The sequence below is a fragment of the Salmo salar genome, chromosome ssa23 (genome assembly GCF_905237065.1).
Source record: "Salmo salar chromosome ssa23, Ssal_v3.1, whole genome shotgun sequence".
NCBI lineage: Eukaryota > Metazoa > Chordata > Actinopteri > Salmoniformes > Salmonidae > Salmo > Salmo salar.
In genome coordinates, this window is record NC_059464.1 from 21,701,814 (window position 1) to 21,729,783 (window position 27,970).

Consider the following 27,970-nt stretch of genomic DNA (forward strand, 5'->3'; position numbering starts at 1 on the left):
ACGGGGCCATGTACCGTCAAATCTTGGGTAAGAACATCCTTCCCTCAGCCAGGGCATTGAAAATGGGTCGTGGATGGGTATTCCAGCATGACAATGACCCAAAACAGACGGCCAAGGCAACAAAGGAGTGGCTCAAGGAGAAGCAGATTAAGGTCCTGGAGTGGCCTAGCCAGTCTCCAGACCTTAATCCCATAGAAAATATGTGGAGGGAGCTGAAGGTTTGAGTTGCCAAACGTCAGCCTCGAAACCTTAATGACTTGGAGAAGATCTGCACAGAGGAGTGGGACAAAATCCCTCCTGAGATGTGTGCAAACCTGGTGGCCAACTACAAGAAACGTCTGACCTCTGTGATTGCCAACAAGTGTTTTGCCACCAAGTACTAAGTCATGTTTTGCAGAGGGGTCAAATACTTATTTCCCTCATTAAAATGCAAATCATTTTATAACATTTTTGACATGCGTTTTTCTGGATTTTTTTGTTGTTATTCTGTCTCTCACTGTTCAAATAAACCTACCATTAAAATTATAGACTGATCATTTCTCTAAGTGGGCAAACGTACAAAATCAGCAGGGGATCAAATACTTTTTTCCCCCCACTGTATTTAAGTGATAGTTTGACTGTCCGCGTATTGGTGGCCAGCAACTTTTAGAGAGATCCCTCCCCCCCGAATTATCGGTGCCATTTGAGAAAGAAAATGACAGTTGCGTCAGCGTTTATGACAAAATCAACAGTAGCAAAATAAAGATATTGCTCTGTTAAAGCAAACGATCGCGTCATCTTGTTGACTAAACTTTTATACTAACATCACCCAATCGGAGGTAAAAACAATGTTTAATTCCCCCCAATTCAATGTGGTCAAAACACCAGCTTGTGTAAAGTAGTAGCACATACTGTACACATCATGGAAAGCAGCGTAATATACATGAATTAGATAGGGCAAAACAATTAAATACCTTCATTTAGGATAGGAAATGAAGCAAAGATTTGTTCAATAATCAGATATCTCACTAGTTTAACCATTTATAAAAATTTAAAAAATGCTCCCAAGCACAATTTAACCAGGCACTCTAGACTGGATGGTCCATAGCGTATGTGCAGCAGGTTGACCGTTTGATGTCCCTAATCGGAGGTAAGAATGAGCAGATCAGTCCGGACACATGGAGACAGCACAGATCAGGAGAAAAGATGAGTGGGTGATCTGTTAAACAGGACTCTGATAGAGGGTTATATTTAGCCCTAATTTAGCCATAAATAGAATTACTAGTCCTGTCTGAGTCCTCTAAAAGGTTACCTGAGTCCTGTAAATGTTACCTCAGGAAGCCAGACAGATCGTAGTCTACCTCCAGCGCTCTCAGATGACCTCAAACAGGTCTGTTCATTGAGCCAAAGAGCAGCTAGCTAGCGTTACTGCTCCTACTGCCCCCCGCCTGCCTCCCGCACGCACTCCTGCATGGAACCAACACAAAGACTAACTTCCAACCACTGGTTTCTATGGCAACTCGTCTCAGCAAGCCTTTTTGAGGGCTATTTATGGGCCTCTTTACAATGTAGTGAATCTTATGAAAGAGAGTCATTCAAAGTCAGAGGGGTATGCAGTTCCTGGGGGGCCTGGTGGGGCCTGGGGAGGGGCGTAGGGCAGTGCTGAAGTTAATGGACTATCACCTTCTCTAGAGGGGTAAAAGCTACAGTAACACACCATAGAGTGAACAGATGGAGGTCTGGCTCACACATGAACGTGAGCAGAACATCTCACTTGTCCTCAACTCTACTACTGGCTCGGTGTACTGGCACTAACGATCTTCCGGTTCCTCCTGCTATCCCTAGTAGGTTTTTCAAAAAAACTTGAATATTTGTAGTTACTTTTTAAGTTAATATATGCAGTCAACTTGTGCAACATGTTATTAAGACATGAAGCAGATTGCGTTCTTCACATTATGAAGCTTACGGTAGTTCCCCAGAACAGTTAAGCCAGTGTTTGTAAATAGCACAACGGGAGAAAGCAGGAGCTGGTGAGTCCACGAGTCTCTGTTGTGCACATGAGGTGATGAAGTCACACTTGTATGCCATTTACTATTAAATATTTGCCAACAGATATCTTATACCGGCTTTCTGCCGTGTTTGAGAAGCTAAAGAGCTCTGGATGAGTTATTTTTTTCCCCTGTGCTTCCCACTAGCGTTTTTTTTCCCCCTCTGTTCTTCCTCCTCTCCCCTCCGTGTACACATGCTGCTCTTCCATCAGAAAAGCATGAATCACAACTTTGTGCAACTGAACAATCTCACACTTTCGCTTGTAAATGTCCACACTCCCCGAAAAATTACATTCTGTAGCTACTAGCTATGCCTGTATAACTTTATTAGCTGGATTTGTCGGTCTTTCCAATTAGTATATGTTAATTTTGTTAGTTAGTATTTAGCTAACAGCGTCTATGCAAGTTCGCTATTACTTGTGTAATTTGGGGGGTATTTTGGTAATAGGCCCAATAGGCTTTCCTTGCGTTTTTGCCGCCCCCTTGTGTGCTACGCCAGTAATACCGTAAATCCCGGGATACCGCCCAAGCCTCATCCCTAGATCAGGTCACTAAAGGTCTTTCTCATCCAGACTAATGTACATACAAAGAGCCATTGCTTCCCTTCCCCCGAGTGTCAGTTATAACACACACACACCTCAGGAGTAGCCACTCATTGACCCAAACAAATTTTCCCTTTACGGCCTGTTCACTGGGCTGCAGTGTGGGGGCTCCTGGGAATTGCAGTCCTTGGCTTTGATCAAAGCGGCCTCTCCTGGAGTCTGGACAAAGCGAGGGCCCATGAGGCAGCCATGTGTAGGCCTAAACCAGGGACTAGGCTACATTCAGAATTCACTTTAAGAGAGAGGGGAAAAATCTATAAAAAAAACATTCAACACAAGGAAGTACAACTAAGACGTAAACTACAGATTAGTCATCAAAAAGAAACCAGTTTGCCAGGAAGGGGGTCTGGGTTTATGGAAGACCATACGGTTTTGATAAAGCTGTGTGCGGCTCTGTGTGTGTGTTGGTGTGATGTGTTGTAGTGAAGTTGCCATCTTACATGAGCACGCGTGTGCATGGACCGTGTGAGTGCATGTGCGTGTCTAGCCTTTACCTGGCTGGTTGGCCCCATTCCAGCAGTGGAGGCTGGTTCTGGGTGGCTGGGGGAAATCACATGGTCTGTCTGGCTAAAGCAGCAGACCTGAGAACAGAACCCTCTATCTCTGTGCCAGTTCATACACTGAGTGGGCTTAAAGACTCTCTCTCATAGGAAAGAGCCCACTCACATTACACTGAGGAGAAAGAGGGGGAGGGAGAAAGCACGATCAAAAGACAGAAGAGCAGGAGTAGAGGAAGATGTGGGGGGGGGGGCAAGAAGAGACACTGAGATGGGACTCTCAGTGTGATGGTGATGCTTCTGACAGAACCTCCACTCCAACAGGAGCCAGAAACACACAGCGACACGTTGAGACGGGGCCCCAGCAGGCTTGTTGGCCAGGACTAATATAATGTAGCAGAAACAGCTGGGGGAGCCAGAAGGACAAGCAAACAGAAATCTGTTCACTTTATATCCCTGCCTGCAGTGAGGCGTGCAAGAGAGCAGTACACTACAAGTTCTTCCAGTAATTCACCAGAGATCTTTCAATGGGCCAGTTTGGCCACGCAAAGACCATGCAGTCACTAAAAGCAATGAATCAAAAACTCCTCCACTTTTATCTGTCTATTTTCCTCTCCTCTTCTCCCAGTCCATCTTGCTCTGGCTGAGGCATGTTAAACGGGCTGAGTCGTGCTGCTCCAGGCTGAAGGAGAAGAGGCTGGGATTGTGTGTTTGGTGAGTAGAGGAGCAGGCTTTAAGAGTGGCCTCGAGAGGCTCAACATCCGCACATTAACTCCTCTCTCAAGTTCACATCTCCCCTCTCTGAAGGGCTTGTTTTCTGCTCAGCCTCCCTCTCTTTCACCATTTCTCCCACAGATGTCAGCCTTTGGGCCCACTTGGGCCCACTCTGGAACCACAGAGTTCAGAGGGAAGTCAGCGTTAAAATCTCATGTTTCCATCCGTGAGTTTTCTGCCTATTCAGGGGAAAATGCAAGAGAACATAGGAATCTTCAATCTCCTAATCGAGAACGAGCTCTGACAGAGGCTTTAGAATAAATGAAGTGAGATTGGGACTAATTCAAGGAGATTACTTTACGAAATGTCATAGTTATCGGTGTATCTGGTGCCGCTTGGTGTGAGCTGAACACTAAGCGCCTCTTCAGAACTCTCCACGACCGCTCAGCTCCTGGAAGGAAGCGGGTGCAGCATGGTAGTCGGTAGGCTTTTGTTCCAGTCAAGTGAATTAGTTAGACTGAGGCAGAGCCAGCTGTTCCTGTCCTGCTGAGTCAGACTGGACTGATTTGGCCTTGGCCGTGGTAGTGGCACTGGGAGGGTTAATTGTTTAAAAAAAGAGGACTGGATCACCTGCCAGGCAGACAGTAGAACCGCAGGACCTGAATTAGCAGCGTTTAGACAAGAGGAACACACCAACAGATTTGAAACTACACAGTCAATTTACTGATTACATGGGCTGTGATTGGGCCCTGACCAGTGTTGGCCAGTGTTAAGACTTTAGGTTGTGGGTTGGTCCTGGCGGTTTCAGACCACTGGCCTTTAGGCCCGAGCTTGGCCTTTTGGGCCGCAAACCTGTGGGCATCAGCCTTTGGGGACAGAAAGGAAACAGCGGGCAGCTAAACGGTTGATTGCATTGGCTGGTATTTGGACAGCTGTACAGTGGACAAACAAAGCATTTGTGGCAAAGGACCAGTATACAAATGCTGCATCTGTTCCCCCTTTCAAAGACCATCACAGCTATGTCCATCATTTATCATTCTGTGAGAAAGCACACGTTTGTGTGTGTGTGTGTGTGTGTGTGTGTGTGTGTGTGTGTGTGTGTGTGTGTGTGTGTGTGTGTGTGATCCAGTATGGGAGTGTGTTGTGTGCAGTGTTCTCCCAAAACACCCACAGCTTAGATCGAACGTCTAGCATTTATTCTCCCCTGATGAATGCTGGCAGAGCTCTAGAGCTGCGGAGCTAGAGAGCCGGGGACAACGGACTGGCTGCTCTACGCTCGTTCCCCCCCCCATATTTTGGCAGACCTGAGCTAGACCATTAGAGTCAGATCGTTGTGAACTCCACCAGCTTATGCAGCCCCCTTACTAGACCTGACCCCTGTCCTGTCCACCAAGACCTTGACTGGGTCTTTGCACCTGAAGCAACACATCCAATCCCAGCTACGTAAGCAAAACAAAAAAAATGGTTTTGTTTGTTCACAGAAAAACAGAACTCAGAGGCCAGAGCCTCTGCAGAGCAGCTGGACTTCATCAGCTTATCAGACTGAGGGTGTCAGGGCAGACTAATAACAGGCAGGCAGGGGCTTATGTTCTGGTCTGCCTGGTGGTGAGAAGGGAAGGGACTGGGAGGGAGGGAGGGAAGGGCTTATGGGAGGGAGGGGCTGTGTGTTTATGGCTCCAGAGGACAGGCTGTGAGATACAGTAGGAGCTAACGAGGGACGCACACTGCTATTATCAGCAGCTCAGAGCCCAGCTCACACAATATTCAATACACCTGGACTGTGACATCAGACTTCCAACACTGTTTGCCACTGTGCACTGACCGCATCTGCATGGTTACAGAGTAGAGAGACCTGGATCTCACTGTGCCTGTGTGGGTGTGATTTTATATCAGCCACGAGTTCACCACAATGACGACATTCAAATCCACTGTATCAGTGTGGGAGTCACCCAAATAAACAAACAGCACTAAAAACGGACATCCTCGTCTCCGGGGCTCCCGACGTAGGTCGGTCAGCTCGCCAGGGAGGAAGATGTGTGTGACATTACTCAGGTGTGCCCAGGAAGATTGTTTCTGGTCAGGGTGGCGGGAGAGAGCAAGAGAGAGGAGGGAGAGAGCGTGCGTGTGTGTGAAACAGAATAACCAACAAGTAGAGCCTTCCCTCGGTCCTCAACAGCGCTCCTCTTTTCTATTCAAACCAACTTGAATAATTAAATCCCACACTGTCAGCAGGAGAGGCCCCACGCAGGAAGAATGAGAACACTTGATATCTCCTTCACTGCCTCCCTCAAACTGGATGTCCAGACACACACACACGTTTCATCTCCGTGGCTCTGTGGGAAACAGATTCAGTATGAAAGCATCATATGACTGTAGTGGTATGTGCTGAGAGAAGTGGTGGGAGGTGATCAAATGATGCAACAATTGGCTGATGAAGAGCAGCTGAGAGATCCACTGGTTTCCATTCACAGCGGTATCCAACGGTATCCCCTCTCTCCATAGTCAGAGCACTGGGACTGGATGTGAATAAATACGATCTATTCTAGGAGACACAAGGCATCAGTAACAAGTATCAGACAGGTCAAGGGTCAGCACTCCACAGGGACCAGCAGAGGAACAGCCTGGTAAAGTTAAAACATACTGCAGTGGGTGTGTGTGTGTGTGTGTGTGTGTGTGTGAGACAAGGTGCCGAAAGGAGACAGGTCAGAGGTTAAGAGAGTAGCCTTCTAAATTACACATTCCCCTTCACCAACATCAACCTGGAACCCAGAGCTCCCACCAGCAGCAGCTTCATAGGGCCCTCTCTATCACTCAATCACCACTTCAGTAACAAACAATATACACTGACCATTATACCATTATACCCACTTCTAACAATCTCCTACACACACAGTTTCCCAGGCTCTTTAGCACTGTGCTTCTCACCAAGGGCTTTGATTCCTGACCCTCAGAAGAGAAGTGTTTCTATGGCCACCCACCCACTGACAGACAGAGAGAGAGAGAGAAAGGGGAGAGAGGTGGCTGTACTGTAATCCCATTTATATAGCCCTTGTTATAGCCCATATACATAATCACCCATAAGCACATCAAGCCCCACCACATCCCCTGGTCTCAGTGCCTGGCTGGGCGGCTGGCTCCCCCGTGCCCCTCTGATGGGGAAGGGATGTCACTCAGGGGACAAATGCAGATTAAACTGTGCCCCTGGGCCCCATAGCACAAACTGGAAACTTTATCAGCACACTGCAGATAAACAAACACAAGGCTCTGATTTCCCTTGCAAGAAGCAAAAGGGATCTGAAAGGAGAGTCAGAGAAAAGTGAGGGGGGGGGGGGGGGGTAGAGGAAGCGTGCATGTGTGGCTGCCTTCCTTTCAGGGCTGGGCGATATAATCCAATTCATTTGAATGCACGTTTTCGCTCGATATTCCAAATGCCTGTATCGCAAGAATCACGTTTATTTTGGTTTTTAAAACGAGCGTGTGTCTTTTTGGTCTCGTCTCTTTCACTCTTCTGTGCAGTGCGCACCTTCCCATCTACACCAGAGACGTGTAATAACAAGATGCACGTCTCCACCCTAACAATGGGAGTTGTCAAAAATAAGCCCATAGAAAACACATCAGGCTTATTTTGGACTGTTCGCCTATGGTTAACACACATCAAGCCCCTCCCCCTGCCACTCACGCCAACAAAGTTGAGAGATCACATATCCCTCTGACATGCGGCTTCAACTCGCTATTTGCGTTTGAGGTTTGGTCCAACAGAATGGGACACATGGAGACATTATTTTACTGTAATAGAGGACAACATAACCTTTCTAATGATACCCTTTTTATGTCTCAACTACTCAAAACTGCGAGCAGAGCAGACACTTCTAAAACGTGTGTATCAATTAACATAGATTCTGGGAAATTAATGCTCAGTTCGACCGGCGCGGCATTGCGGCACCGCGAGTAGCATTTTAACCAAAGACTGTTATACTAGCTGTCTAGTCTGCGTTTTATAAATGTGCAGTAAGCATAATACACTATGTAAGGAATAGGCAACTCATTCTCAATCTGAGAAATAAGATAGGCCACTTGATTTCAACATCTGAACAAAGTGGACAGGTTAGCATGCTGTTCAAACAGTTGGAGACAGACAGAAGGGTGTGTGGATAACAATTCAACTGTTCTACCTTGTTAGCTAGCAAGTAGATCCAAGTTGGCTAAACCTGAAATATAAAGATTACCTGGCTACTTCCTCACTAGCTCGTGCTTAAGAGATTGTTTATGAGACCCGTGTTCATTTTCTATAATGACTGCTACAAGAAGTTAGTCATTATTAGTGAATGTGCATTATGCATGGTTCTGGTTAAATTTGGAACAAAAAAGGCATTTTGACAGACTTGAGAGATCAGTGATTGCAAAAGAAAAGCAGGTTGGACCATTTTGATAAAAATCATTATTGGGTGTTATGGTTTATATTTAGCCTAGGTATATCTTCACAAGCCTTGAATTCATCCGATTACTGCTGACTGTTCGAGATATCATGAATCGCCCATAAGCTTGAAAGAAAATGAGTTATGATTTGTAGGCCATATCACCCAGCTCTACCTCCTTCCCATCTCTCCTTTTCAGAAGATGGACCACACATCTGTATGCAAAACCTCAGAGGTGAGGCACACACCTTCCACAGTGGGAGTAATGGGCAAGGGGTCAGAGGTCAATCAACTGAAAAGGAAACTCCCACCAAATCATGACTCAGCCCTGGGGATGGGAACTGGACACTTAACATGATGGCCAGCCAATGGTCAACCGACCACAGACCAATAACACCACAAGGTCAGAGGTCAAGCTGCTCTGTTAAAGCTGTGGAGTTACAGGGCCAGAGGGACTAGAGGAATTGAGATGGAGCACCACTATGTGATTGATTTCAAACATCTGACACACAGTCAAACATTAATTTCACTGACTGACCGACCAAAGTTCAGGGTGAATATGGGGGTTACGATCCACTAGGGTTGCAAAATCCCGGGACGATTTATACCATATACCGTTTATAACGAATACTCGGAGCGGGGGTGTGTTGGAGGCACCCGGGGGCTGCTACGCCACTGCTTTTAACTAGAAGAAATCTAAGATGTGCCAAATAAATTCTATCCAGCTCAGAACTCCAGCTTTGCATTTGGTTCGCTAACTTGCTAGTTAAGCGGCTAGATGTCAATATCAAGCTTCTTGGTTACAGCAGAGACATTCTAGTCGGAGTACAAGTCTCTTTTGCCAACATTCCACTCCTTGCCATTGCCAAAGACAGGCCTTTCTGCCATCTTCAAAAATGAATTATATCATTAATGAGAGAGGAGAACAGAGGAGTTGATCCTGATTCGATTTAACCCTCACAGCCATCCTCCAATCACAGTAGAACACGTTGGTATCCAGTTGCTAAGCAACCGTTTGTTTGTCCAGACGAAACCAGTCTGCCCAACGTTGCTAGCTCACATTTAAATGCTCAAACTAAATACATGCTGCAAATCCCAACCACAAAACCTCTGCTTTGATTTGAAGCCTCAAAATACAACAACGTGCCTAGTTAGCTGCACGTTGAGACTGCCGAAAGGCCAGACTCTTTGGCAATGAGATTGGGTGGCAAGGAGCAGAATGTTAGCTAAGACTGGTACCTAGATCTAGAGAGAGAGATATATATATATAGCGCCCCTCATGGGCACTTCCGGTAATACCGTATACCCTAGTAAATCAGGAAAACCGGAATCCTCCAACCAGGATTTCTGGACAACCAGGGAATTTCTTGAAAGTTCCCTGAACTTTGCAACCCTGTGATCAACCCAAGGCTGCATAGCCAGGCACCTGCTGTTGTGTGTTTGAGACACTTGCGCCATGAGTTTGTTAGTATATAAAATCAGGAAGTCTCTGTGGCTGGACCACACACACAGTCACTCTGGAGACCCAGTAGATGGAAGAGAGAGTTTGGTTGGTCATCACAGGTGTGTGTCAGCACCGCATTAAAATAGAGGTCAGACGACCCCCCCCCCCCAACCTCATGCTGACAGAGCTGTTGGGGGCATGTGGAGGGGGGCCTGGGGTTGGCAAATGCTGAGTTTAGGCCACCCAGTCTAGTGCTTACACAGGAACCAACGTTCCTACCACACCTTCACAGACAACAGAACAAACACATACACACTGAATTGTGACTGATTAGACTATAAAATTACAGTTGTTGTAGTAACGCCAACGATTACAAGAAAAAATGTCCCTTTAAGCCTTACATTACATTGGAATACGTGATGAAAGTAAAGATGGCCGACTCATCCCCCCATTGAATATGAGTGTGTCAGTCTGTCAGGACAGGAGGCAGATGCTGCAGGTGACTCTGCCCTGGGGGCAACAGCTGCCCAGGCGCCCGCCTCCCCCGTCTGCCTCCCCCGTCTGCCTCCCCCGTCTGCCCGACAAAGCCTTATTGATGTACAGCCACCGTATATCATACCAGAGCATAACCTAAAGTTCAAAGAGCTACCAAACGTCACTAGACAGACGCAGAAAACCACACACACACACGAACAACAAGCACAAAAGCTGAGTGTGTGAGCTTGCCGTTTGGACGAGACCAGACAGGCCCGGTGTTTAGGAAAACAGAGATGTTGACCACCTGTGGCATTCCACACACACACACACACACACACACTAGCTGTCTGAACACACGCACACAGCTTCTCAAGTCTGTCTGGGGAGGCAGATAAAAAGATCATACATTAACACAGACACACCGTTCTGTCTGGGGAGACAGGCCTACATACGCCTTACATTTCTGAGCTGAAAACATTCTTTGAATGATGTAAACACCAGAGAGGGACAGTCATTCCCATAGCATAGCCAGCATGGGCAACATGTACACCCAGACATAATGCCCTGATTCCGAGCATACATACACAGTGACCAACAAGTGCTTGCTAGTGCCAGAATGTGAGCAGTGCTGTCTCACTGGCCAATCAATCCCAGTCTAATCTCATGAACCCTTTAACATGGAGAGAGAGACAGGCTCCAGCCACGAGGAGAGGGAGGGCCACAGGCTCCAGCTAGATAAGGGGGGGGGGGCAGAAGACGCCACTCAGCAGAAAGGATGGGCACCCTAGAGACGTGAAAGAAGAGATGGTGATAGTTTCACAAAGAAGGACATTAGGTGAATAATCAAAACCTCAGACAACAATACTACCTGCTCCCTCGGGACTTCCATGGGAAATACATGGAATGGCAATGTGAGAATGAGAAGGAATGGCAAAATGAGAAGGAAGGAGAGCGAAAGACGGAGAGAAAAGTATAGGGCCTGTTCATCTGTTCCCAGTGGAGGTGTAAGTATGCGTTTGCCAGTGTGTGGGCAGAGTGAGGGTGTAATGAGGTGGTTCCATCACACAGGCCGAAGTGAGCCAGACAGCCAGCAGAAAACACCGCCAACAACAATATGACGTCATCAAAGAGGGCCAGCAGCAGTGGGACTCAGACGCAAGGAGGAGCACTGGAATTGAATGAGACACTTATACCAGGACAAAGCGGTAAACAACATCATTCCTCACTATAAAAAGAAACCCATCCAACTCCAAAGAAAACAAGTATAAAACAAAAAGATAAGAAGCACTTATTTCCCCTGACTGATCAGAACTCATTCACTCATGGCTCCCTTGTCTCTCTGCAGCAGACATATGGTGAGCAATATGTTTGGAACATCAAATCGCAATAGAGAATGGCAATACAGTAGAATTGTAATACATATCGTATCAGCACCTAACTATCGTGATAATAGGTCCCCGGAAATGACCAGCCCTAGAAAGAGGGAAGCAGCCATGAGTTCTACTAAGGCATCATTACTACAGAGGAAACAATGGCCTAATTCCAGCCCCGAGCTTCAGCTAGACAGGATACTGCTGCATCTCCCCCCCACCATCGCTAGCGCCCACACGACAGGAGGTCCAGCTCACGCAACTCTCCTCCGGCGTCGTTGAATCAACATTTGCCGTCGAGCAGGATGCCAGATAACCTCCTCTACAAAATGTACGTGCTGGGTTTCACACAAAGCTAACGTCCCATCAAAAGTGGCAATGTGATAATGACACCAGCTGTGGAACAATTTCAGATCCACAATTTCAGATTCAGTAGAATTTTTCAGTTTGAAGACACTTGGCCAATCAGCCACACAGCTATAGCAATCCATTGCTGACAAAATATTCTGTTTTAAAACAAGCCTGAGCTTTCAGTAGAATAACAATTTCTCGAAGACTAAAATGCAAATGAAAGACATCCAGGGGGAGGGAGCTCTCCCCCTCTGTGTTAATGAGCAGGTTATTTTAATCCGTCTCCGCTGGCTCCGACCCCACACAGCCACGACCCCTGAACCTGACCCCTGACTTCCACTTACAACGGCTTTTACCCACATCACATGATAATGATCATCTGATCCAAACCTGTGGGAGGATGGAAAACTACTGTGTTGTTCTAGTATGACTCAACAACAAAGCCAGGAGGACAAAACATCCCAGTAATCGGAGAGCCATAGAGCTAACCTGACTCATCAGTGATGAGGTCCCCTCCACAGTCATACAGCCTTTCCCTGAGGCTGCCTGCTCCGATCCTTTATTCCCCATTATTCAGAAACATGCCAGGGCCACGGTGTCACACCACTGGTGACTTCTGTTACATTGTGACAGGCCAGGGTCAAGGAAGGGGAGGGACCATTGACCCTTTTACAATTAACACCTTTTCCATAGCATTCCTTCCTTACCCTTTGTCTGCCACTGGCAGCATCCCCCCCCCAAAGAAAAACACACACACAGCCCCCTCTCCCCAAGTCCCTCCTGACACCCATGTCAGATCAGAGGAGAGCAGAAACAAAACCCTGTATTGCGTCTGTCGGTCAGGCTCCGGCCCCTCAAGTCCATTCTCTGGGCCAGATAAGAATTAGAGGGGCAGGCAGGGCTGGACAGGAGCGCCAAGCTGAAGGGGCCAGTTCAAAGAATGAGAGACTGAGGACAACAGGAGAGAGGGAGTCAGTGTGGTGTGGTGGAGGACTGAGTCCAATAGGAGAGAGGGAGTCAGTGTGGTGTGGTGGAGGACTGAGTCCAATAGGAGAGAGGGAGTCAGTGTGGTGTGGTGGAGGACTGAGTCCAACAGGAGAGAGGGAGTCAGTGTGGTGTGGTGGAGGACTGAGTCCAACAGGAGAGAGGGAGTCAGTGTGGTGTGGTGGAGGACTGAGTCCAACAGGAGAGAGGGAGTCAGTGTGGTGTGGTGGAGGACTGAGTCCAACAGGAGAGAGGGAGTCAGTGTGGTGGGGTGGAGGACTGAGTCCAATAGGAGAGAGGGAGTCAGTGTGGTGTGGTGGAGGACTGAGTCCAATAGGAGAGAGGGAGTCAGTGTGGTGGAGGACTGAGTCCAATAGGAGAGAGGGAGTCAGTGTGGTGGAGGACTGAGTCCAATAGGAGAGAGGGAGTCAGTGTGGTGGAGGACTGAGTCCAATAGGAGAGAGGGAGTCAGTGTGGTGGAGGACTGAGTCCAATATGAGGAGAACCAAGTGGGGGCAGCGAGGCGAAGGATCCCTGAGGAGTCGACCAGCACTCCTTGACTCACTGGGCAGGGAGGGAGGGATAAAACCGTTCTAGCACCCAGCCAGGCTTTGATCTCTGCCTTTCATGTTTTGACATATTCCACCTGCATTACCCTCCCCTCTCCCATTCAGCTGTCTCTCTCTCTCTACAGTAAGATGCCTTGGGAGGGAGCAGAACAGACTTCACAAAGACAACATGCTACAGCAGAGAAATGATGCTGAAAGTGCTTTGAAGACACTTGGTAATACGCACATTGCCTTCGGAAAGTATTCAGACCCCTTGACTTTTTACACATTTTTTTCGTTAAAGCCTTATTCTAAAATTGATTAAATAAAAAATAAAAATCCTCAGCAATCTACACACAATACCCCATAATGACAAAGCAAAACAGAAATACCTTATTTAGATAAGTATTCAGACAATTTGCTATGAGACTTGAAATTGAGCTCAGGTGCATCCTGTTTCCATTAACCATCCTTGAGATGTTTCTACAACTTCATTGGAGTCCACCTGTGGTAAATTCAAATGATTGGACATGATTTGGAAAGGCATAAACCTGTCTAGATAAGGTCCCACAGTTGACAGTGCATGTCAGAGCAAAAACCAAGCCATGAGGTCGAAGGAATTGTCCGTAGAGCTCCGAGACGGTACTGTGTCGAAGCACAGATCTGGGGAAGGGTACCAACAAATGTCTGCAGCATTGAATGTCCAAGAACACAGTGGCCTCCATCATTCTTAAAATGGAAGAAGATTGGAACCACCAAGACTCTTCATAGAGCTGGCCGCCCGGCCAAACTGAGCAATCGGTGGAGAAGGGCCTTGGTCAGGGAGGTGACCAAGAACCCGATGGTCACGGTGACAGAGCTCCAGAGTTCCTCTGTGGAGATGGGAGAACCTTCCAGAAGGACAACCATCTCTGCAGCACTCTAGCAAACAGGCCTTTATGGTAGAGGGGCCAGACGGAAGCCACTCAGTAAAAGGTACATGACAGCCCACTTGGAGTTTGCCAAAAGGCACCTAAAGAATCTCAGACCATGAGAAACAAGATTCTCTGGTCTGATGAAACCAAGATTGAACTCTTTGGCTTGAATGCCAAGGGTCATGTCTGGAGGAAGCCTGGCACCATCCCTATTGTGAAGCATGGTGGTGGCAGAATTATGCTGTGGGGATGTCTTCCAGTGGTAGGGACTGGGAGACTAGTCAGGATTGAGGCAAAGATGAACAGAGAAAAGTACAGAGAGATCCTTGAGAGCTCTGGAGCAGTTTCTCATCAGGACCTCAGACTGGGGCAAACGTTCACCTTCCAACAGGACAACAACCCTAAGCACACAGCCAAGACAATGCAGGAGTGGCTTCGGGACAAGTCTCAATGTCCTTGAGTGGCCCAACCAAAGCCCCAACTCAAACAGCCCTGAAAATAGCTGTGCAGCAACACTCCCCATCCAACCTGACAGAGCTTGAAAGGATCTTCAGAGACAAATGGGAGAAACTCCCCAATACAGGTGTGCCAAGCTTGTAGCGTCATACCCAAGAAGACTCAAGGCTGTAATAGCTGCCAAAGGTGCTTCAACAAAATACTGAGTAAAGGGTCTGAATACTTATGTAATAAAGTATTAGCAAACGTTTGAAAGAACCTGTTTTTACTTTGCTATTATGTGGTATTGTGTGTAGATTGATGGGGGAAAAACACATTTAAATACATTTTAGAATAAGGCTGTAACCTTACAAAATGTGGGAAAAGCGAAGGAGTCTGGATCATTTCCCAGTATTGTGTAGTGGGTGGGTGTGCGTGCATGCGTTTATGTGTTACGCGGTTGTTTAGGCTAAACATGATAGCTCAGGGCATTGCGAGTTCCATCCCCTTACTGAGGGGATCATATAAACCTCAAAAGGACCATATAATAGAGCAGTCACAAGTATGACTAGCTCTTATCTTCAATAAACAGGCTTTTCAAAATAGAGGGAAGTTCCAACAGGCCCAGCTTGAAATGGGCAGACTTTTGAAGTGATACTACAGTAAATGAGGCAGCTCAACCAGCATTAGGTAGTTTTGCCCAGAGGAGATGGGATCTCTATACCTGAACAGTTAAAACAGACACAGTAACAACATTCCACTGACTACACTGACTACATACAACCTGTCCATTGACCCAGCTTCTTCCTTGAGTATTATTGAATGAGGTACAATACACCAAACACAACTTGTCAATACCTAAATACTGAGTGAACCCAGCTCATACAACACCTAGGCTAAACATTACAGATTGTCTGTTACAGTACATGCAGTAATCTTATGTTGCATCACTGGTAGGCCATTTCATATGACATAAGTGACAGAATGCCGTGCCAGTAAGCATTGTACTTAACATTTTCCCAAATTATTCCATTTAAAAAGAAAAGAATGCTAGTTTTTGTTGGCGGGGGAGAAAGAGCAGATGACATGCCATGACAACTACAGTGCCTTCAGAAAGAATTCATACCCCTTGACTTATTCCACATTTTGTTGTGTTACAGCCTGAATTCAAAATTCTTTCTCACCCATCTACAACACCCCATAATGACAAATTGAAAACTTTTGCAAATGTATCTCATTTATATTTGTATTTACAACCGAGTCAATACTTTGTAGAAGCACCGTCGGGGGCGATTACAGCTCTGAGTCTTTCTGGGTAAGTCCCTAAGAGCTTTCCACACCTGGATTGTGCAACAATAGCCTATTACGAAAAAGTTAATACGCACAAAAAAAGCTTATTTCTCTCAAATTTGTTTACATCCCTGTAATGAGCATTTCTCCTTTGCCAAGACAATCCATCCACCTGACAGGTGTGGCATATCAAGAAGTGGATTAAATGATCATTACACAGGTGCATCTTGTGCTGGGGACAATAAAAGGATACTAAAATGTGCAGTTTTGTCATACAACAATGCCACAGATGTCTCAGTTTGAGTGAGTACAATTGGCATGCTGACTGCAGAAATGTCCACCAGAGCAGTTGCCAGAGAATTGAATGTTAATTTATCTACCATAAGCCGCCTACAACGTTGTTTTAGAGAATTTGGCAGTACATCCAACTGGCCTCACAATAGCAGACCAGGTGTATAGCGTTGTGTATGCGAGCGGTTTGCTGATGTCAACGGTGTGAACAGTGTGCCCCATGGTGCTGTGGAGTTATGGTATGGGCAGGCATAAACTAAGGACAACAAACACAATTGCTTTTTATCAGTGGCTATTTGAATGCACAGCGATACCGTGACGAGATCCTGAGGCCCATTCTCATGCCATTCATCCGCCGCCATCACCTCATGTTTCAGCATAATGCATAGCCCCATGTTGCAAGGATTTGTACACAATTCCTGGAAGATGGAAATGTCCCAATTATTCCATGGCCTTCACCAGACATGTCACCCATTGAGCATGTTTGGGATGCTCTGGATAGCCAAGTACAATAGCATGTTCCAGTTTCCGCCAATATCCAGCAACTTTGTATAGCCATTAAAGAGTGGGACAACATTCCACAGGCCACAATCAACAGCCAACTACGCGAAGGAGACGTGTCACGCTGCATGAGGCAAATAGTGGACACCAGATACCGACTAGTTCTGACCAATGCCCCTACTTTATATTTTATTTTTCAAAGGCATCTGTGACCAACGATCTATAGATTATGGCCTAATTAAATGTATTTCAATTGACCAATTTCCTTATATGAACTGTAACTCAGTAAAATCTTTGAAATTGTTGAATGTTGCGCTTATATTTTTGGTCAGTCAAAACAATAACTCGGCCACTCATGAACATTCACTGTCTTCTTGGTAAGCAACTCCAGTGTAGATTTTGCCTCATGTTTTAGGTTATTTTTATGCTAAAAGGTGAATTCCTCTCCCAGTGTCTGGGGGAATGCAGACTGAACCAGGTTTTCCTCTAGGATTTTGCCTGTGCTTAGCTCCATTATGTTTATTTTTAATCCTGAAAAAAATACCCCCAGTCCTTAATGATTACAAGCATACCCATAACATGATGCAGCCACCACTATGCTTGAAAATATGAAGAGTGGTACTCAGTAATGTAGTGTGTTGGAATTACCCCAAACATAACACTAATCAGAACAAAACATAACTGTACAGGCTTCTTATTCCTCTGTCAATTAGGTCAGTATTCTGGAGTAACTATAATGGTGTTGACCCATCCTCAGTTCTATCACAGCCATTAAACTATGTGACTGTTTTAAAAAGTCACCATTGGCCTCGAGGTGAAATCCCTGGGCAGTTTCCTTCCTCTCTGGCAACTGAGATAGGAAGGATGCCTGTATCGTTGTAGTGACTGGGTTTATTGATACACCATCCAAAGTGTAATTAATAACTTCACCATGCTCAAAGGGATATTCAATGTTTTCCTTTACCCATCTACCAATAGGTGCCCTTCTATGCAAGGCATTGGAAAACCTACCTGGTCTATGTCGTTGAATCGGTGTTTGAAATGCACTGCTCGACTGAAGGACCTTACAGATAATTGTATGTGTGGGGTACAGAGATGAGGTAATCATAAAATATATAGAACATTCACACAGACTGAGTCCATGCAACTTATGTGACTTGTTAAGCAAATGTTTACTCCTGAACTTATTTATGCTTGTCATAAGAAAGGGGTTGAATACTTGACTCAAGACATCTCAGCTTTTCATTTGTAAAAATTGAAGAAAAAAAAAACACAATTCCACTTTGACATTATGGGGTAGTGTGTAGGCAAGTGACAATATAAATGTATCCATTTCAAATTCAGGCTATAACACAACAAAATGTGGAAAAAGTCAAGGGGTGAAAACACCTTCTGAAGGCACCATCTGAAAAGAACATCGTGGACTGGTTTCATGTTACATATGACCCCAAATATCCCCCTAACATAACCAAACACGTCATCCAGTCTTCTGCCTGTGGCTCCTAAGGATACGAGGGAAGAACATAATTCTGCTTACTCTCGTCAGTGGAGACGGTTTCTCTCAGCTGCATAACTTGGCCTTCAGAGCACCAAGCTCGTTGTCGGAGACCTAATAGGATTCTAGCACTCACCTCTGGCTCTGCATCATCCCTGATGACTATCTCTCTGTGCTGCACAGCAACTGTCAGTCCTGACAAACACCTGCATCACCTTCATTCCAAAACCCTCACTACAAGATGGACCTGACACACATATGTTCCAATCTAACGAAGAAAAAAAATGAATGGTCTAACAACAGTTCAAAATCTATTTTTCAATATGAACCTCATGACACTATTGTACTTAGCAGCCAGGAGGACGGAAACATTTGTTGGCTCAACTGTCATCTGCTCAGTAGTCCCTGTTGTATTCAGCACTGGGCTGTTAGTCAGCTGGCCAGCTGTAGGATCACTATGATAACTGTTCATCTGGGCCAACGATTAGAGCCAGTAATGCAACATGCTGCTATTTAATCCCTGCAGATTTGCTCTGATTTGTTTCAGCCCTGGCTCAAACTATGAGAAACCACATACATGTTCACTCATCCATATTTAACAACCCCCTGAAAGTGGACTACTTACCCTCACTGGGGTGCTCTTTGCCTGGCCTCTCTGGGGCTGTGCTCCTGGAGCGCCTGAGTCTCTGGGCCCGTTGCCCTGCATCCTGACTCCAGCTGTGCCGTTGGTGCAGACTCCAGCTACGGGGCCCGCCCTGCGGGGTCTCTGTTTGATGCCGTCCAACAGCCGAACCAGGAGGATATTGCTGGGCAGCTCGTCCACAGCACACTCCACTAGCGTACGGCACTCTGGGCATCGCAGCTCTGCCCGGGAGCTCAGGATGCCCTGAAGGCAGCGCCTGCAGAAGGTGTGCTGGCAAGGGAGGACCTTGGCTGTGGCATCCAGCCGCTCCAAACACACTGGGCATTCCAGCAAGTCCAACAGCACTGATTCATCCATGCTTTCTGCCTCCACCTCTGAGCTATGCTTCTACTTCAGTGGGACAAGCATGATGGTAGTGTTGGTTGGGGGTTGTGTTTAGGAAGCCATTTCCGTGCTGAATGTCACGTCACTCCCATGCCGCAGCTATGGCCATAGCGCCTGCAGCAGCTGTAGTATGGGGGTAAATCCTTTGTTATTCCACATATGAAAAGATTACATGGCAACAGTCTGATTCCTGCATATAACGGGATGCTATTATGCTAAGTATTGCTACTATAATGTACGGAATGTAGCAAAGTTCAAGACTGTTACATTCCAAAGTTCTCTGTCATCATGCCAGTCACATCCAAAGGTAAAAGGAACACAGAATGCCTTCACCTCGTCTTCTAAAGTGGTACAGATACGTTCGATCGCATTTATACCAGTCAATCCTACCTGATAAAATATTTTTTCCCAACAGAACATTTACCGTTTGTTGACTGGAGAACGCAACATAAAATATTAATTTGGGATTATGTAATTTAATTCACAGACGTGCATTATTAGATTAAAGACCATTTGAAACCCTGGCGAGAGATGTTGACACGTTCTAGCGGTGGGATTACATACACTACAACCGCGCAAAACTTGTGTGCATTTCTGTGTCCAGAACTAACCGAGAGGAAAGCGTATCTGTGCCAATGAATGTTATAAGAAAGTGCTTTGATGACCATAATCCCTGACTGTAACAAAGTACATAGGTACATTTGGAAGAAATAATAACGACCTTGTCCGACACAATACGACCACTTCGTAGAACGCAAGTTTAGGGAGCAGAATGGTTACGTTATGAAAAGAACGTTGTTCACAACAAATGACTTTAGAAAATCAGAAAAACAATTTCTTGCGTAACTTTGCTACAATGTCACACAATACGAAAAAGAAAAGCCACATTAGTTAAAGCCACAACTAGTTAAGTGTCATAAGAACAAAGTTAAGTGTGTCCCATAGGATTATGTATTATAACCGAGGTTAGCTTGTTGGCTACTTGTCTGGCTAGCTAGGTTAGTTTGTTGAGAAACAACAGTGTCAAAACGAGGGAGGGATTTTAAAGTTAGCTGTAGCTGTGTGATTACTAGTTATTAGTGTGTAAACCAATACAAATATTTAAATAATGCCATTGAATCACCTACCATTTTGTGTATTATATGTTTGAATTTAGAAAAACAATCGCCCTTGAAAACATAAATCTTACCTCTAAGTCGGGCCTCTTCCACCTCCCCTCTCCAAACAATTTCTCTATCCGACTTGGATAGCGAATGAGCGATTTGGGAAATAGCCTATTTGGCGGGTAATATAGTTTTCACCCTCTATTCTGCTCCACGGAGAGAAAATCTTTACACGACATTTTATTCTGCACTGTCCTAGTCCAAGAGAGCATGTATCTAAACCGGGAAATTCATGGTTTGGGAAAGACGGACGGGAGTAACAAACTCCAGCTGCCGTATCCGATTCCGAACCCCATGATGAATTAGATTGATTCTATGGAAGACGCCGAAGCTACTTCACCGAGGCAGGAGGGCGTGATGTGATGTCAGTCAATATGTAACAGATAGTCTGTTTCACACATACTCAAAATATGTTTAACAATACTCCCTGTGATATTATTTATTCAATTCATGAAACAATTTACATTTTGTCGATAATTCATCCTGATGTGGCTACTGTATTTGAAACCCCTAGCGGACAACCCTTCTTTGTAATACTGTTAGATTGTTATGGACGCCCGCAACAATAATAAGCTTTATGGTAGACGGCAGTAGTAGTGAAACCTGCTCAAAGTTTAGATTTGTGTCAGCTTGCAGAAAGTATGTGCACATGGTGCAAGTATGGTGAAAAAAAAGACATCATGGTATTGTGGTTCTTTATCTCAGTACCATCGCTCACCCCCTTATCTTCCTCCATTCCCCATGGCACTGCCCTCCATTCCAAGTTCAGCCCTAAACTTCCCAACAATATTGATCAAAGTAGCCTATTTCATGTCAAAAAGGGATCAATGATTGGTGTACGCCATTCTTCACTGGAATGTTAATATAAATATATCATATGTGAATATTGTTAAGATGTGTAACAGGCTGATATAAAGAGGATATGCCAGGCATTCTGAGCAGCCAGACACTGAGATAGACCTCTTTCCCATCCCCGACTCCATTCCTCTTCCACTGAGAATCAGAGCAACCCTTCATTTACACCTCCATTTGTCTGCAGTAAACAACATCTTTCCATGTGTGTTTGTCTCTAGTAAACAGTGTGTTTATGTGTGAGAGAGAAAGAGAATGAGATTAAACCCTTTCAGAGGGTGCCGCTCTTATTAATAGAATCCATCAGGGACTGCCATTTCCCCGACAAGTCCCATAACCTGAGGGTCTTATGGGTCTTTCTATAAATTGAGGGGCCAATGTCTGACATCAGGGTCAACATTTAAAAATGGTTTGAGATACATTGAAATATTATTTTCTTGCAACTTCACATGCGTAGTTACAGGAATAAAAGTATAGGTAGGCACAATGAGACCATAACTCAACCTAGCAACAACAAAACATTTACATGTCATTCAAAATGTCACAAGAGACATGAAAACTGCGTGTTGCTTTGTCATGCCTAGTTGCCAGGTCTTTTTGTGCTTTAGTCAACTTCTCTATCATTTATAGACATGCTAAACATTCCTGAAGAATAAAAAAGACAAACAACAGCATTTCTATATGTTTTAATAGTTTATAATAATAATATCATATAATACAATGGGTTAAGTCAACAAAACCATAGACAATAATAATAATAATAATAATGGAAAGTTTTAAGTTCCTCGGTGTACATGTCACAGACACACTGAAATGGTCCACGCACACAGATAGTGTGGTGAAGAAGGCACAACAGCGCTTCTTCAACCTCAGGAGGCTGAAAAAATGTGGCTTGTCACCGAAAACCCTCGCTAACTTTTACAGGTGCACACTTGAGAGAATCCTGTCGGGCTGTATCACCGCCTGGTACAGTAACTGCACCGCCCACAACCCCAGGGCTCTCCAGAGGGTGATTCGGTCTGCACAACGCATTACAGGGGACAAACTACCTGCCCCCCAGAACACTTACAACACCCGACGTCACAGGAAGGCAAAAAAGATAATCAAGGACAATAACCACCCAAGCCACTACCTGTTCACCCCGCTTCCATCCAGAAGGTGAGGTCAGTACAGGTGCATCAAAGCTGGGACATAGAGATTGAAAAACAGCTTCTATCTCAAGGCCATCAGATTGTTAAACAGCCACCACTAGCACAGAGACTTGACTTGTAATCATTGGACACTTTAATAAATGGAACACTAGTCACTTTAATAATGCCACTTTAAGAATGTTTACATATCTCGCATTACTCATCTTATATGTATATACTGTATCCTTAACTATCTATTCTTTACTATGTATTGCATCTTAGCCGCCTTATCACTGCTCATCCATATATTTTATACTTATCTATTCTCATCTCATTCCTTTACTAGATTGTTTGTATTAGGTTTTGTTGTGGAATTGTTAGATATTACCTGTTAGATACTGCTCCACTGTCGGATCTAGAAGCATAAGCATTTCGCTACACTCACAATAGCATCTGCTAACCGTGTGTATGTGACCAATAACATTTGATTTGATTTGATCTGATTATTACCAATAATGAAATCATTAAAATCAGTAAACTCTTAAAGTATTGTGTGTGTGTGAGTCTGTATCTGAAAACTAGACATAAAATTATTGCTTCCTCTGTCCTTGTTTCCTCCACTTCTTGCCTCTAATTGAAAGTGCATTGTAGCTTGAGGGGAGGAACCTTCACTCCTTTCCCCCAATGTGCTTTGAGATGGAGGTGAGGAATGGGGGGAAACAAGGGGAGAATCTATTGCATTTCATTGATTCCTCACGTCCTCTCCTCGCTTCCTTCTCATAACCTATTGGATAAGAAGTTGAGAGGGGAAGAACCTCTGACGTTCTCATTCAATGGGCTTTGAGAAGGAGACGAGGAGAGAGGATTGAGATTCTCCCAAGGACAGAGGAAGCAAGTATTTGACAGCTATTAAAGCCCCCATGCAGTCTATTTAATTGCAATTTTTAATCAACACTGTATGTCTAATAAATCACTGTGTGTGTTTACTTAATGAAAATAACTCCAATATATATATTTATTTATTTATTTATTTCCCAGAGCCTCCTTTGGCCCTTGCAATGCTCAATCTCTTGGCATTCTCTCAACCAGCTTCATGAGGTAGTCACATGGAATGCATTTCAATTAACAGGTGGGCCTTGTTAAAAGTTAATTTGTGGAATTTCTTTACTTCTTAATGTGTTTGAGCCAATCAGTTGTGTTGTGAGAAGGTAGGGGGTGTATACAGAATATACTGTAGCCATATTTGATAAAAGACCAAGTGCATACTATGGAAAGAACAGCTAAAATAAGAAAAGAGAAAAAACAGTCTATCATTATTTTAAGACATGAAGGTCAGTCAATGCGAAACATTTCAAGAACTTTGGAAGTTTCTTCAAGTGCAGTTGCAAAAATCATCAAGGGCTATGATGAAACTAGCTCTCATGAGGACCGCCACAGAAAAAGAAGACACAGAGTTACCTCTGCTGCAGAGGATAAATTCATTACAGTTACCAGCCTCAGATATTGTAGCCGAAATAAACGCTTCACAGAGTTCAAGTAACACACACATCTCAACATCAACTGTTCAAAGGAGACTGAGTGAATCAGGCATTCATGGTCGAATTGCTGCACTGAAACCACTACTAAAGGACACCAATAAGAAGAAGAGACTTGTTTGGGACAAGAAACACGAGGAATGGACATTAGACTGGTGGAAATCTGTCCTTTGTTCTGATGAGTCCAAATGTGAGATTTTTGGTTCCAACCACAGTGTCATTGTGAGATGCAGAGTAGGTGAACAGATGATCTCTGCATGTGTGGTTCCTCCCGTGAAGCATGGAGTAGGAGGTGTGATGGTGTGGAGGTGCTTTGCTGGTGACACTGTCTGTTATTTATTTAGAATTCAATGCATACTTAACCAGCATGGCTACCACAGCATTCTGCAGCGATATGCCATTCCAGCTGGTTTGCCCTTAGTGGGACTATCATTTGTTTTTCAACAGGACACTTGGCCCAGCACACCTCCAGGTTGTGTAAGGGCTATTTGACCAAGAAGGAGAGTGATGGAGTGCTGCCTCAGATGACCTGACCTCCACAATCACCTGACCTCAACCCAATTGAGATGGTTTGGGATGATTTAGACCTCAGAGTGAAGAAAGAGCAGCCAACAAGTGCTCAGCATATGTGGGAACTCCTTCAAGACTGTTGGAAAAGCTTTCCAGGTGAAGCTGGTTGAGAGAATGCCAAGAGTGTGCAAAAGCTGTCATCAAGGCAAAGGGTGGCTACTTTGAAGAATCAAAATATGATTTTATAATTTTAAGTATTTAACACTTTTTTGGTTACTACAGTACAAAAAAAAATGCATGAAATGAAAATTTATGAAATGTATGCATTCACTACTGTAAGTCGCTCTGGATAAGAGCGTCTGCTAAATTACTAAAATGTAAATGTACATGATTCCATATGTGTTATTTAATAGTTTTGATGTCTTCACTATTATTTACATTTTTCATTTTAGTCATTTAGCAGACGCTCTTATCCAGCGCGACTTACAGTAGTGAATGCATACATTTCATTTCACACATTTTTTTTTTTGTACTGGCCCCCCGTGGGAATCAAACCCACAACCCTGGCATTGCACACACCATGCTGGCGTTGCAAACACCATGCTCTACCAAATGAGCCACAGGGAAGATCCATATTCTACAATGTAGAAAATAGTAAAAATAAAGAAAAACCCTTGAATGAGTTGGCGTGTCCAAACTTTTGACAGGTACTGTATTTACATACACATCCCTGATTGGCTGATAGTATGGTTTAGAGCCCACCTCCTAACCCAGATGAACAGTCATTGGTCTATTATAATCAGATCACATTGTGATGTCATGATGTGGGCCAAAAGTTCCATCACCACCTGAACAGGTTGAAATTCAAGGCTTTTTTCCCAATAGCTCTTACACAAAAACTGCAGTATCATCATTATCACAATTTCAGAGTTTTATTTCAACCTCATAGTAGGGGCGGGACGATACCAGTATCGCGATACTCGTTAGTATCGTAGCAATCAAACACTAATGTTGGACACAAACATCATATGTTGTCATCCAGAGTCACATTTATTAATTTTCCAACCTGTAGCACACAATATTTTTCATACAGCAGGTTATTAAAGGACCAAAGAGTTTGATCTGCTTCATGTTTGCCATGGAAAAAATATTGTGATACTGATGTCATCCTGGCCCTACCTCACAGTGTGTGTGTTGAAATACACTATATATACAAAAGTATGTGGACACCCCTTCAAATTAGTGCATTCGGCTATTTCAGCCACACCCATTGCTGACAGGTGTATAAAATTGAGCACACCGCCATGCAATCTCCATAAACAATCATTGGTAGTAGAATGGCCTTACTGAAGAGCTTAGTGACTTTCAACGTGGCACGGTCATAGGATGCCACCTTTCCAAGTCAGTTCGTCAAATTTCTTCCCTGGTCAACTGTAAGTGCTGTTATTGTGAAGTGGAAATGTCTAGGAGCAACAATGGCTCAGCCGCAAAGTGGTAGGCCACACAATCTCACAGAATGGGACCGCCGAGTGCTGAAGTGCGTAGTGAGTAAAAATTGTTGTGCAACACTCACTACCAAGTTCCAAACTGCCTCTGAAAGCAACGTCAGCACAATAACTGTTTGTCGGGAGCTTCATGAAATGGGTTTCCATGGCCGAGCAGCCGCACACAAGCCTAAGATCACAATGTGCAATGCCAAGCATCAGCTGGAGTGGCGTAAAGCTCGCCGCCGTTGGATTCTGGAGCAGTGGAAACATGTTCCGTGGAGTGATGAATCACGCTTCACCATCTGGCAGTCCAACGGATGAATCTGGGTTTGGCAGATGCCAGGAGAACGCTACCATAGCGCCAACTGTAATGGTTCATGGTTCGGGCTAGGCCCCTTAGTTCCGGTGAAGGGAAATCTAAACACCACAACATTCAATGACATTCTAGATGATTCTGTGCTTCCAACTTTGTGGCAACATTTTGGGAAAGGCCCTTTCTTGTTTCAGCATGACAATCCCCCTTGCACAAAGCGAGGTCCATACAGAAATGGTTTGTCGAGATCGGTGTGGAAGAACTTGACTGGCCTGCACAGAGCCCTGAACTCAACCCCATCGAACACCTTTGGGATGAATTGCAATGCTGACTCTGAGCCAGGCCTAATGTTCCAACATCTAGTAGAAAGCCTTCCCAGAATAGTGGAGGCTGTTATAGCACAAAAGCGGGTACCAAATCCATATTAATGCCGATGATTTTGGAATGAGACGTTCGACGAACAGGTGTCCACATACGTTTGGTAATGTAGTGTATCCTAAAAAAAACGGAAAAATCACGTTTTTAAATGCACTGCTCCTTTAACAGTTTTAGACAGTGCAAGACTGACTGACTGCACTACCATAATACTCATGGCCTGTCCAGAAACAACTCCTAGCCCCTACTGCCCAGAGTCTAGAAACTTGTGGAGATCTTAGAGGGATTGATGTGTGGTGACATGGTGAGAGCTACACCTTACCCTCTGAAAGGCTTGGTGGAATTTTGGCGGTATTGCTTACACCTGTCCACTCCTCTCAGCTAGGGGTAGGGGCTAGGGGTTGCTTCTGGACAGGACCCAACATCCCTCAGCATGACTCGAGGTATTGGTTGGATGTTTCATTCATTCCAGCTAGTTAGATGTGTCACCACTGGCTAACTATATCTAGGGGCATGTGTCTAGTCTAGAAATAGATTGTGGTTTTGGCTGTATGGCATCATTGAATAAGATTACCAATGGTTAGTTAGGTAACTTGGATATATCAGTCAACTAACCATTTACAGTAACAGCAGTTCATTAACAAGTCAATACACACCAATTCTTATGCAGAAATTGAGAAATCTTACTTTATCATGGCACTGTATGGGCAGCTCTTAATCGATGAATTAATACATAATAGATTCATAGATTCATAGAATGGAGTTAAAAGGGTGAATGAACTCCTACTTTGAAAGCACAGAAAGTGTTGGCCAATGGCAGGCATTCCACATTTAAACCTACCCACATGTGAAAATCCACATTTCACATTTTTGTTTTGTTTGGTTTTATATGCAAAAATGAAATACAAGCCATTTAAAAAAAAATCCAAGTCGTTTTCACGTTCCCGATTGCTCCTTTTTAACTCGGAAAAACTAACGATCAAAACGTACATGGACCGTAATCTTACCCCAGGAATTTTGACATAATGTTGTCCATGACATAAGCTAATTATCCTGAAAGCAGTAACAACATAGACACTAAAATGTTGTCAATTCCCTTCATTTTGGCTGTTGTTCAATCGCATGCAGTGTCTAGAACTTTATCCCTGTCACCTTTCCTGAATCAACTGACGTTGCACGATAATCTCCCCACAAAACTAAACAGCTAGACATCAAATACACCT

General features: G+C 44.6%; 1 protein-coding gene across 1 annotated transcript in view; it reads right to left on the bottom strand.

Moving 5' to 3' along the window:
• LOC106584225 (E3 ubiquitin-protein ligase SH3RF1) overlaps positions 1–20,857 on the bottom strand; it is a 54,099-nt gene extending 33,242 nt beyond the window's left edge. The window contains exons 1-2 of the mRNA XM_014169269.2: positions 20,572–20,857; positions 18,981–19,505 (exon numbers count right to left, since the gene is read on the bottom strand). Of these exons, the coding sequence (XP_014024744.1) occupies positions 18,981–19,355 (375 nt within the window). The 5' untranslated portion in view covers positions 19,356–19,505; positions 20,572–20,857. The remainder of the gene's footprint in view (positions 1–18,980; positions 19,506–20,571) is intronic.
• Between the last annotated feature and the right edge of the window lie 7,113 nt (positions 20,858–27,970).